This window comes from Penicillium psychrofluorescens (genome assembly GCF_964197705.1).
Source record: "Penicillium psychrofluorescens genome assembly, chromosome: 2".
Classification (NCBI taxonomy): domain Eukaryota; kingdom Fungi; phylum Ascomycota; class Eurotiomycetes; order Eurotiales; family Aspergillaceae; genus Penicillium; species Penicillium psychrofluorescens.
This window is the reverse complement of record NC_133440.1, coordinates 4,144,772-4,156,945: the sequence shown is the minus strand read 5'-3', so window position 1 is coordinate 4,156,945 and position 12,174 is coordinate 4,144,772. Positions and strand designations below refer to the sequence as shown.

At 51.1% G+C, this 12,174-nt stretch overlaps 5 protein-coding genes across 5 annotated transcripts; 4 read left to right on the top strand and 1 right to left on the bottom strand.

Moving 5' to 3' along the window:
- Positions 1-299: 299 nt before the first annotated feature.
- PFLUO_LOCUS3736 (uncharacterized protein) lies at positions 300-1,967 on the top strand (the record flags this gene model as incomplete). The annotated part of the gene is made up of 2 exons (XM_073781014.1): positions 300-1,793; positions 1,854-1,967. 2 exons carry the CDS (start codon positions 300-302, stop codon positions 1,965-1,967), a joined length of 1,608 nt encoding a protein of 535 aa, XP_073637811.1.
- Positions 1,968-2,078: 111 nt separating this feature from the next.
- On the bottom strand, positions 2,079-4,167 carry PFLUO_LOCUS3735 (uncharacterized protein; the record flags this gene model as incomplete). Its single annotated transcript, XM_073781013.1, has 2 exons — positions 2,079-3,193; positions 3,279-4,167. 2 exons carry the CDS (start codon positions 4,165-4,167, stop codon positions 2,079-2,081), a joined length of 2,004 nt encoding a protein of 667 aa, XP_073637810.1.
- Positions 4,168-6,342: 2,175 nt separating this feature from the next.
- Positions 6,343-6,897, top strand: PFLUO_LOCUS3734 (uncharacterized protein; the record flags this gene model as incomplete). Its single annotated transcript, XM_073781012.1, has 1 exon — positions 6,343-6,897. One exon carries the CDS (start codon positions 6,343-6,345, stop codon positions 6,895-6,897), a length of 555 nt encoding a protein of 184 aa, XP_073637809.1.
- A 1,426-nt stretch (positions 6,898-8,323) lies between these two features.
- On the top strand, positions 8,324-10,208 carry PFLUO_LOCUS3733 (uncharacterized protein; the record flags this gene model as incomplete). The annotated part of the gene is made up of 5 exons (XM_073781010.1): positions 8,324-8,338; positions 8,397-8,546; positions 8,595-8,930; positions 8,978-10,114; positions 10,179-10,208. The coding sequence occupies 5 exons, from the start codon at positions 8,324-8,326 to the stop codon at positions 10,206-10,208; spliced, it is 1,668 nt and encodes a 555-aa protein (XP_073637808.1).
- Positions 10,209-10,631: 423 nt separating this feature from the next.
- On the top strand, positions 10,632-12,011 carry PFLUO_LOCUS3732 (uncharacterized protein; the record flags this gene model as incomplete). The annotated part of the gene is made up of 3 exons (XM_073781009.1): positions 10,632-10,760; positions 10,832-11,679; positions 11,771-12,011. The coding sequence occupies 3 exons, from the start codon at positions 10,632-10,634 to the stop codon at positions 12,009-12,011; spliced, it is 1,218 nt and encodes a 405-aa protein (XP_073637807.1).
- Between the last annotated feature and the right edge of the window lie 163 nt (positions 12,012-12,174).

The window sequence follows — 12,174 nt, the reverse complement described above, 5'->3', positions numbered from 1 at the left end:
ATCCCCCCAACAAGTGGTTTCCAGTTACCCCGGGTTTAAGACCCAATGGCTTGGATCTTGCGGGGGTGGGGCTGGTCTACTCAAAAAAAAACAGGCTATATACACCGGGTCTCACCCAACATTGCGAGCTAAATTGGCACAGCAGCGCAGCTATTTCCTTGTTATAAAGCTTCCTATCGTCCCCCACGGCGAGGTTCTGTTCTCGTGAGTTTCAAGACTATACGCTCCAGTATCACAGGTGATACTTGATAGTCAAAAGTGATCTCTAAAATACCCAACACCCAGCGTCCTCGCTTAAGATGGGCAAGAAGACTCCCGGAAAAATCGAGCCCGTGTCCGCTGAGCATCTCGAGGACACGCCCCCGGAGAAATGGCTTTCTGTCACAGATGCTCATAATGCCTTCACTGCGGAGCGATCGGCTGGTCTTTGGGAGTCGATGAAGCAGCATAAACGTGCCGTTCTCTGGTCACTCGTTATCTCGACAAGTATCATCATGGAGGGTTATGATACCGCCCTTATGCCGTCTTTCTTTGGATATCCTTCCTTTATCCGTAGATACGGAGATTATTTCCCCAGCATCAAGGAATATCAACTCACCGGCGCCTGGCAAGCCGGACTCGTCAACTCTTCCAACGCTGGAGTTATCATCGGCGGGTTCATCAATGGCTGGGCCTGCGACAGATATGGATATAAGCGGACCATTTTGGTGTCTATGGTGGCCATTGCGGCATTCCTCTTCGTCACGTTCTTCTCGCCTAACGCTCAAGTACTCGCAGTTGGCCAGATTTTGTGTGGATTGCCCTGGGGCGTTTTCGCAACCATTGGACCGGCGTATGCTTCTGAGGTCTGCCCTCTGGCTTTGCGCGGTTATTTGACTGTCTACATCAACGTGTGCTGGGCCACTGGCCAGCTTATTGCCAGTGGTGTCTTGAGGGGACTCGTCAATAATACAACGCAGTGGTCCTATCGTATCCCCTGGGCAATTCAGTGGGTCTGGCCGCCGTTTCTGTTTTTGGCCTACGTCTTTGCTCCAGAGTCCCCCTGGTGGCACCTCAGGAAAGGTCATTTCAGAGAGGCTGAGAAGAGTCTCCGCCGACTTTCTGACAAATCAGACGACGAAATAAGGAGCACACTGGCACAAATGACACACACTATTGAGTTAGAGAAGGAAATCCAGTCTGGCAGCAGCTACTGGGATTGCTTCAAGGGCATCGACTTGCGACGAACGGAAATCTGCTGTTGTGCATTTGCTACGCAAATGCTTGCCGGCGCGCAGTTTGCTTATGGGCCCTCATACTTCTTCGAGCAGGCCGGCATGACACCCGAAAATGCTTACATGGTCGGCATTGGAGGCACTGCACTAGAGTTTGTTGGCACCGTGTTCTCTTGGGCCCTCTTGACATTCTTTGGGCGCCGCACAATCTTTCTGACGGGTATATCCTTGCTCACTGTGATTCTCTTCGCTATCGGAATTATTTCTGCCATAACGAACAACACACCAGCCATGTGGGCACAGGCAAGTCTGTGTCTAATATGGCAGTTAGTTTATTCTTTGACAATTGGGCCCCTGGCCTACGCCATCATCTCCGAAACATCCGCGGTTAGGCTTCGAGCTCAAACTGTTGTCTTGGCACGGAACACATACAATTTAATGGCCATCTGGTGCGCTGTGCTGGAACCGTACATGATGAACCCTACGGCATGGGATATGAAGGGCAAGACGGCCTTTGTCTGGGGTAGCACCGCCGCGGTCATGACTGTTTGGGTGTTTTTCAGACTTCCCGAATGCAAGGTGAGTGCAAATAGACGATGGAATTTGTTCCGAGTAAACTCGCTAATTTAATTTCGACAGGGACGTACATATGAGGAACTGGACCTCTTATTCGCGAAGAAAGTTAGCGCCCGGAAATTCAAAACGGCAGTGGTTGAGCCATACGCAGAGGAAAGAGACGTGGTTCAACTTTAACGTTAAAAGACAGGATTTTGTTCTACACTGTCTTGCCATTCTTCTAGAATAATGATGTTATCCTGTGGCCACCAAGGACCAATCCCACTACAAATTCTAGAATCAATGCACTCATACACGCTCAAAAACAGGCATGTACCCAATAGGGCAAGAAACTTCAACCGTCTGCCCACCCTTCTTTTCCTCCCCTATCACCTCACCTGCAGCTGTAAACTGCTTCCACGAGGCGCCCTCAGGCAGATATAGACGGCGCTCCCGTTGACCGTGCTTGAGAACAGGAGCAACGAGATATTTGCTGCCGAACATGTATTGATCCTCCGCCTCCCACGCCTTTTTATCTCTGGGGAAGTTGTAAAACAATGGTCGAATAATGGGGTCACCTTTGGTGTGAGACTCATTCATGATGTCGCGAACGTAGTCTCTGAGCTTCTCACGGAGTAAAATGTAGGCCTTGCAAATAGCAAAAACCTCCTCGCCATAGGACCAGACTTCGTTGTCCGCGCCCGAAGCACACCAGCTTCCTCCAGAGTTACCGAACTGTGGCTGGCGTGGCTCTCGGTCCCCGTGAAGGCGAAAAACGGGGCAAAAGGCACCCCATTGGAACCACCTAACAAAAAGTTCTCTGAATTCAGGATTGTTGGGGTCACCTCCGTGGAATCCGCCAATATCGGTGGTCCACCAAGAGATTCCCGCTAGACCTGCGTTCAAGCCAGCGGCAAGCTGGTCGCGAAAGGTTTCCCAGCTACTAGCAATATCTCCAGACCAGAGCAGTGCACCGTACTTCTGGCTACCTGCCCAGGCACATCGGACAAGATTCACGACCTTGTCCTGCCCCGCCTCTCTCATTCCCTCGTAAAAGCCTTGGCTGTAGAACCTTGGGTATGAGTTTCCAATCATCTGATTCGGACCCTTGTAGTAGCGATAGTTATCGAAATCGTACATTGTATATTCAGGTTCCGCTTCGTCAAGCCAGAAGATCATAATACCCTTGTCAAAATAGTTGGCTTTGGCCTTGGACCAGACGTAAGAGCGCGCAGCGGGGTTCGTGGCATCAAAATGGCTGCAACTAGTATGGCCTTCCATAGCAAGGGTCAAGCCGCGGTCTTGGCGGATCAGCAGTCCTTTCGTGAGCATTTCCTCATAGTTTTCTGAAAGCCGATCGACAGTAGGCCAAATTGAGACCATGAGCTCAATCCCGAGAGACTTGAGCTCGGTAATCATGGCCTCTACAGAAGTGTAAGCAAACGGAATCATATGGCTTTGGTATCTACCAACAAGGCAGGAAAAATGGAAAAGAAAGTGCTAGCTTACCAGGGTCAGGCCAAAACGTTGGATCAAACTTCCATTCACCTTCTTTAGGCCAGTGGAAGAAGTCCACAACAATAACATCCATCGGGAGGCCAAGTTCAGTTTTATGCTTCCGAGCGACATTCAAAATCTCCTCCTGAGTCTGATAGCGCAATTTACACTGCCAAAATCCAAGGCCATACTCGGGCATTTCGGGAACTTTGCCCGTGACGTCTGTGTACGCTCTCAGAATTTCCTCGGGGGTATCTCCAGCAACAACCCAGTAGTCCAAGACGCGGGTGGATGTAGCCTCAAAGGTCGTCATATTCTTGCCAAAAACCGCACGACCAACGGAAGGGTTGTTCCACAGGAATCCGTACCCAAGGGAGGAAATGGCGAATGGGATGCTGGCCTGCGAGTTGCGCTGGGCGAGCTCTAGGTCGGCGCCCTTGAGATTCAGATAAGGCTGCTGGTACTGGCCCATGCCATAAATCTTTTCATTTGGATCAAGAGACTCAAACCGGGCAGTGACGTGCCATGATTCGGATCCTAACCGGGGTTTGAACTCCCTGGGCTCTATGCGTAGGGCGCTGGCCTTGGGATCCGTTGGGTCGACGCGGCTGCGTGAAAATTCCTCCAGGATTACTTCTCCTTTCTGGTTGGTAAGGAGAAGCTTACCACGAGCCGATAACGTGGCGGTAATTTTGCCGTTGCTCAAGGTTCCAGTCTTGTCGTGCGCGATAGAGCTCTTCGCAGACGCGGGTACGGTTTCATCAAGAGCCCAATTATCTGCGGGGAATGACGGCTCACGCGTGGAACGGATGCGGATTGCATTTGGTCCCCATGTATCTAAGCGTAAGGTCTCGTTGTCATGACTGAAAGTGAGAGACGAGGCATCAGAGATGAAAGCCATGGTGAGTTAGTCGACGGCGACGGCAGCGACAGAGGGGGATTGATAGGGATCCTTCTCGACTCGCAGAATGCCCCTCATATATTTCACTCTCGCTAAGCTACTTTGGCTTTGGAAATTGCATCACAATTCTCACACCAATTCTCATTCCTGCCGGACAAGAAGCCTCCGACGCAGAGTGGGGGGAAGATCACCCCGCAGCGGCTCTAGCCTTTTGGATCTGGGGTAAATCCCCGGGTAAAGTCCCGATCCCTTTTAGGTAGTTTCTAGCACTCAAACGGTCTATTGATAGTGCTAATATTGGGTTGCGACGAACTGAGAATTAGTACATGTATGCTTACACTGCACATATAAATATGCACAAACTAGTTAATTGTAGGACGAAAAATAATACGAGGGCCGAAAAATAATCGTCTTCATACTGGAAAACAAAAAATGTTTCATGAATCGTTCCATTCGAGTGGAAGGAATACATACGACGCTCCAAAGCGGAGGAAGGAGTAGCAATGAATCGATTACACTTGGATAGTCCAATGTGCTTGATTTTGCCTTCACTGCATATCCTGCGTTAATTTCTTTCTTTTTTTTTTTTTCCACTCGTGGAGATAAAATTGCTTACGCTTGTCGTTCCACAAGAGCTCGCATGATATCTTCGACGGGTGTTACCGTATCTATATTGTGTGCATAGTCTAATTGGCAACGACGATTACAAGTCAGTAAGCTGGTTGGTTCATGAAATGAGGGAAAGACAGCATTTTTTAGAGCCAAAATTTACAGAGGTCAATGCACTCAATACCAAGAGCTTTGAGGGTCATATCGCAAGCCTTTTTACAGTACTGAGCTTGATATTTGCCTGAAGCGTTTGAAATGGGTTGCGAACTGGACCCCAATGGGCATCCGTCCAATAGACGGTCCAAAATGTCGAACGGGCGAATCGACAAGCAGCATACCTACAAGAAAGAGCCCCACAATGGCAAAGCTACCCTGACCTCCAGCCTTACTGATCTTACGTCTTCGGCAGAACATCAGAATTCAGACTTCCCGAAGATGTACTCCAAAACAGGCTGTCGAACCTGCAAGTAAGTCGTAACGACTAAGAAAATATATGACCTTCAGGATGTGCAGAAACATTAATCCAGCATTAGGATCCGAAAGGTCAAGTGTGACGAAAGCCACCCCGCCTGTCGCCGGTGTGTTTCAACTGGCCGTTCTTGCGATGGCTATAGTATTTGGGGAAGAGCGGTCAACACTTCGGAACGTTGTCAGTCCGACCAAAGCTGTAGAGAGGGAGCTGTCCTCCCACGATCAATTGGCGCCCCCGTTCTTGCCACAAGTGCGCCAGAGAAAGAATGCATTGATTGGTTCATCTGCCGCACGGTTTCAAAGCTTCCGGGCTCATTCATCTCGGAGTTTTGGTCCAGACTTCTTTTGCAAGCCAGCCTGACAGAGCCAGCAATCCTGCATGCCAGCCTCGCGTTGAGCGCTGTTCACAAGGCAGGCGCAACCAACAGCAATAGCTGTGCTGCCGAACAGCTGGAGCAATTTGCTCTGCGTCGTTACGTCAAGGCAATTGATTATCTACACCCTCATTTTACGGCGAAAAACAGGACGTCTATCCAGACTATCCTCATTGCATGTGTGGTCTTTGTGTCCCTTGAATTCTTTCGTGACCACTTTGGAACTGCCCAATCACATCTTCAAAATGGGGTCAAAATAATAAAAGAAGCCAATTTGCTCCCCGTGGAGCATGACTTGATATCGGCTTCATTTCCTCAGCGCAGCCAGGCAGAGGACTGGATCCTGGATGCGTTCTTCAGGTTGCATATCCAGGTTGGGCTATTTAGAGGGCCAGATCACGGTTCTGATGTGCCATTCCACGTGAACGAAGGGGTCTCTGTTCCTCGCAAATTCCATTCTCTCAAACAAGCGTGGCAATCGTTGGACAGCCAAATGCATAAAATTCTGCGTCTGACCCACCTCAATCGACAACATAATGCAGGAACCGCACATTCACCCTATTCTACTGCGTCAATCAAACAACATAAAGAAATATTAAAGAGACTCAAGCAGTGGCACACCGCACATAAGGCCTCGAGTCAAGCCGTTCAAAGGCATGGGTCACTTGATGAGCAGAAGGCATACCTTCTTTTGGGCATACATCATACAATGACAACCATAATGGCCGAACTATGCACGTATCCCGACAACGAAATGGCCTCTGACACTCAAATCCACCAGTTTGCTCTCCTGATGAAGCAAATGGAAGACCTCTACGATGTTAGCCGGGTTGAGTGGGATGCAAGCTCGGTGGATAATCGCGTTGACCTTGCCAAGTCCATTATAGATATGGGCTGCATTGCGCCCCTCTATTATGTGGCCGTGAAATGTCGAGACCATCGCCTCCGACTACAGGCAGTCCAATCGCTTGAATTGGTCTTCCACCGAGAAGGGATTTGGGATGCGAGATCCACTGCGACTGTTGCGCGCAAGGTTATGGAACTAGAAGAGAGCGATTATTTTACTGCTGCCGGGCTATTTGATGACCTTACTATCTTTGCCTGTCAAGAACCACCGACACTACCCGAACATTACAGAATACGTAATGTTGGATTTGTGTCATCTGGAAACCCTGCGGAGAGGATCCTTTTGTTTGGTCGGAGGCCTCAAGGCAAGGGCGTCCGAAGCTGCATAGCAGAATATCACATGAGCTCGCAGAGCTGGGTCGATGTGTGATAGTGACCGGCGGATTAGTCTCCCGGATTTCACGATTTTGTGTACAGGCCTGGAGCGACGGACTAAGACTTATTTTTCTGCATTCTATTCTAGGAGTATTATTCAATATTATCCAGATTTTTTGGGTCGATCATTGCTATGTGCAATTCAGGAACCCAGCCTAACCCAGTCTATGGGGTTCCTCTCCTCTTTTCTCCTCGCTTACTGCTACGTTAATACTCCATGCCTCTAAAGAAAGCTCTCACAAGCGCCGTGGCGTAGACCCTAGCTTAGACCCTAGCTTGGCCCGCTAACACAGAAATGGTCTACGCGCTTCCAGCTTACCATGGTAATTAAATCGTTATTTCTTAGCATTTCAACCCCCTTGGTCACCCATGGATCCATACTTGACGTGGTTCCACACCGGCGGCCCGTTCACCCTTGTCGATCCCACGGGAACGGTCCTTTCCACGGGGAAGAGCAAAATAACCATGGCCGACCTGACCAGTATCACGACCAACTAACTATCCGAGGCCGACAGGTACAGTCAGCCAAGCGATGTCTGTGACAGGCGGAGAAAATCCGATGCTCAGACCACTCACAAGTGAACCCGAGCGCAAAACCGGCCACTCAGGGTGCCAAACAGGTGCTCCGGGTTCTCATTGCTCCTCCCGTCCTGCAGGTTATTTTTAACTCGTCACCGTCCTTTCTCCTCGGCGCTTGCTGCTTCCCCAGTCGGCCCGACTAGCCCTTCTTCCCCTGTCACCCCCTGCCCCTCCATGCAGCTCAAGAACATCACCCGTCTTTCTCTCCTTTCCCTCGACCCATGTCGGTTATCTCATGTAATCTGCTCCCCTCCCTTCTTCCTCGAAGTCTAGCCATTCGACTCTGCGCCGGATTGTGATCAGAGGCTTGGCTATCCAGACCGGTCTTTCTTTTGGGTCCTGCCCTTTCCCCGCCACTGGATTTTGGGACTAGGGGTGCTTTCTATTAATACCACACAGCGAGATTGGTTCTTGTGGCTGCAGCAAACGATTCTAGCAATCCACCCTCGCTCGGCGATCTTTTCCTCAGACTACGTTGTGATCAAATTATTACAGCGGGACTTAGAGATTCGCTTCCGATCGCTCGAATACCCCCCCGCCGCATTCTCTGTGGCGCCCGTGCGACTCTCGATACCATACTTCGGCGGACTATCTGTTTCTGGCGGGCCCGGACTACCAAATTTCCACTATTTGGGGTGTTGCGCAAGTGGCTATAATATCGCGATTCCCCTGGATGCGGCGTGACCTGCGTCAACCCACTGGCAGTAACCCGGAGACCAACACGCTCAAAGAGACTGTCTTCGTGTCCTTAGGGGAGTCGGATGGGAAGCAGCACTCTCCGTTGCGGACCCTGCCCACCGATATACACCCATTAGGCGTGGAGGAGGTCGGCATCTTCCGCAATGTCGCTCAAACAGGTGAGAGATATGGGGACTGGCATAAACGAATTTGAGAGCTGACGGCTTGTCGGTATAGGAAATTGAAACTTGGGTGCAGGCTCTGGATGCCTATGACAACCAAGACTTCGAGGAAGCTCTCCGCTGCTTTGATGCAATTGCGGATACATCCAAGATCCTTTTCAATTGCGGGGTCATATATGCAACTCTCGGCGAGCATGACAAGGCAGTAAGTCGAACTGGCAGACGAAAAGACGTATTTCGCTAACAAGCGCAGGTGGAATGCTATCAACGCGCAGTTGGGCTCGACCAATATTTGGCAATCGCTTACTTTCAGCAAGGTGTTTCCAACTTCCTGCTTGGCGATTTCGAGGAAGCATTGGTCAACTTCAACGATACCCTGCTGTATCTGCGAGGGAATACCTCGATCGACTATGAACAGCTAGGCCTCAAGTTCCGCCTTTACTCGTGTGAGGTTTTGTTCAATCGTGGGCTATGCTACATCTACCTACAACAAATGGGTCCCGGCTTGCAGGATCTTCAGTATGCCGCAAAGGAGAAAGTCACGACCGACCATGATGTGATTCACGATGCGATACGTGAGAATGCTGATGTATGTCTGCTCTGCGCTTTTATGTTATTCTACTCACACGCTCCCAGGGCTACACGGTGTTCTCAATCCCGGTCGGGGTTCTCTACCGGCCAAACGCAGCCAAAGTCAAGAATCTCAAAACGAAAGATTATTTAGGCAAAGCCAGACTCATTGCTGCATCTGACCGCAATCAAGGTGCAGATTCCCAGTGGAGACCACTGGTGCTTGACCGCACCGCCCTTGAAGACCGGGAGGGAGTATCGTTTGCGGCTACGAACCTCGTTCACAAGAATCTCAGCAGCCGCACTCGACAGCAGTCTGAGCCGCCAATGAATCGTAATGTATTTCCACCTACACCGCCACCCGATGACCGGACAGCAAGCCAAAGCTCAGCCTCTGGGAGTGGAAGCGCATCTTTACACAATGGGGCATCTTCTCTACGGGGTGGCCGGCCACCACGTCTCGATCTAGATCGGACAGGTGCCAGTCTAGACCGTCGCTCTGAAGGCCGAGCGCAAGTGTCGGTGGAGAAACCCCGGATAGGAACTACGCGAACAGCATCAGAACCACGCGGACCGCCGTCGCGAAATAACATGCGGGGCTTCGCCCAAGATCCTGGAGTTTGGACTCGCGAACCTCAAGGAGGAGGACATCGGAGGAACCTCAGTGACACTACCTATTCCCCCGCTGGGAGCTACGGAGATACAGATCCGTACAATTCTCCACCACAGCGGTACACCAATAACTCCAACTGGGGCCGGGGACACCGACACCAACCACCCCAATACATCGACGAGGAAGAGGAGTATAGTCGCGACATCTATGACGGAGACGCTCTCAACGATGGAGCCTTCGATATTGTCGGTGCCACCCCAGGCGACTCACCGGTATCGCACCGGAGAACACAATCTCCTGCGCGAGCCACGCGGCGTGCTCCCTCGCGACAGCGACCCGATGTCAAACGCTTCAGAACGAAAGTCCACGCGCCAGACGACACAAGGTACATTATGGCTGCGTCAGATGTCACGTTCGCCGAATTCGAAACACGCATCCGCGAGAAATTCGGATTCCGGTGTCCGCTCAAGATGAAAGTGCAGGATGATGGTGACATGATTACCATGGTTGACCAGGAGGATTTGGATCTGCTGCTGAGCTCGGCCCGGGAGGTCGCTCGACGGGAGAGGACGGAAATGGGAAAATTGGAGGTGAGTTTTTTTTTTTCTTATCAGCCCATTTTGAGAGAACGATTCTGATCTAACGGTGTTCTAGATATGGGTAGAGGAACGGTCTATGATTTGAGCTTGGGCTTGGGCTCGAGGCTTTTGGTTCGGGGCGTTCTTATATATTCTGGCTTGTTGATAGTAGCATCTTGATTTCGTCTATACCCTAGGTCCTGCGAATGGAATACACCACAGTTTTCAGAGAGATATCTCTTTGCTCTGTTTTTGTTACTTTAGACGAATCAGGATAGAGGCATTTGTTCCGCCATCGACGTATATATTTGTCAGTCCTATTATCTGTAGCATCAAGCTCTAGGTAAGTCACTGTCCACAGTCTGAAATTAATATTATGTAGTGTTTCAGGTCAATAAATCTGTGCTGCAGCGGTGGCTCCGTCTAAGCACATGCTGGCTCCGGGACGCGACACGGACCAAATATGCAGGATTGACGTTGACGTTTGTTGACAGCTCTCCAATTCCAATAACCACCACCCAGCACAACCATGACCGACCTCACTCCCGCGCTCCACACGCTGCTCTCGGCCAAGCATGCAGCCCCAGTATCCGCAACCGAACCCCGTTTACCAAGCACAGAGACGGCAGACGAGTTCCTGAAGGAGGCATACCGAATCGTCAGTCCGCACCTACACCAACACTTACTTACATACAGTCAATCTAATTGAACTTGCCGAGCCAAAAACAGAACTCACATATCCAATCCCTACTACAATACCTCCAGTCCATCCGACACGCCTACCTCTCCACCACAGCCCCGCGACACAACACCAGCTCCAACAATACGAATCCCAAATCCCGAAACAGCAACGCACATCACAACCAGCCCCCCTCCAAAACACAAACCCATCTCACCGACCCCGAGCGTGATGCCGTCGACTCCTCAACTGCGCTCCTACTCCGCGACCTAGCAGCCTCAATCTCCAACCTCGCCTCGGCGGAGTCCCTCCGCGTGGAAACAGAAGCGACAGTGCTACGCAAGAAATACGGACACGGCGTTGCGCATTCGCTGCTCTGGCGGTGGGCTGGCGGGTCCGGGGCTCTGGGTGAGAGTGGTGGCGACGATGCAGAGTCGAGTCAGGGGAAATCTGAAGAGCAGGTTCGTGCCGAGGAATGTGCGCGGGCCATTCGGACTGTTCGGGAGGGGGTGCTTTGGTTTCTGAGACGGGGGTTGGAGGGCGCGGTGAGTGTCCAGCGGAGTATGGTTGAGAAGCGCATTGAGAGGGCGCGCGAGAAGGAGAAGAGCGTTTTGTATAAAGTTGCTGGTGCTAGTGCTGGGGCTGCGTCTGGGATGAACGATGGTTCGTTTCCTACTGGTGGTGGTGGTGGTAGTGTGCCGGGCAAAACATCGGAGAATCCGCCTGCATACGGCGGTTCCTCGAAATCACCGACGTTGCCAACTCCCGACGCGGCGGTTCTCAGCGAGGCGGACACGGCGCGGATCGAAGCACAGCTCTCGCCGGAGCAATTGCAGCTTTTTGCGGAGGAGAATGACTCCATGCTCCGGCATTACGAGGATACCCTTGGGAAAGTCCAGTATGTATTCTCTTCTCACTTCTCTATATCCCCCACACCCTCCATTCGCAAATAAAGACACACAACACTAACACCAACTCACCGTCAACAGAAACGCCGAAAAATCGCTCCTGGAGATCTCCTCCCTCCAAGAAACGCTAGTCTCCCACCTCTCCACGCAAGAAGAGTTCATCACGCAATTGGTCACCGACGCGGAGCTGACATCGTCGAATGTCGGCAAGGGCAATCGCGAGCTGAAGCGTGCGACGGAGAGGCGGAGTACGGCACAGGCGGTGTTTTGGGGGACCGTTGGGTTGTGTACAGGGCTTGTTGTCTGGGATTTGATTTTTTAATACGGTATGTCCGGAAGGGAAGGGAAAGATATTTGGTTGTCTGTTGTATATTATCATGCACTCATTTAGCCTGGGTGTTCTGATATCCCGCTGTTGCATACGCGCCGTAGCAATGTATATTTTACCTTATTTTCAGGAATACAGCCTGTACGACATCCTAGCA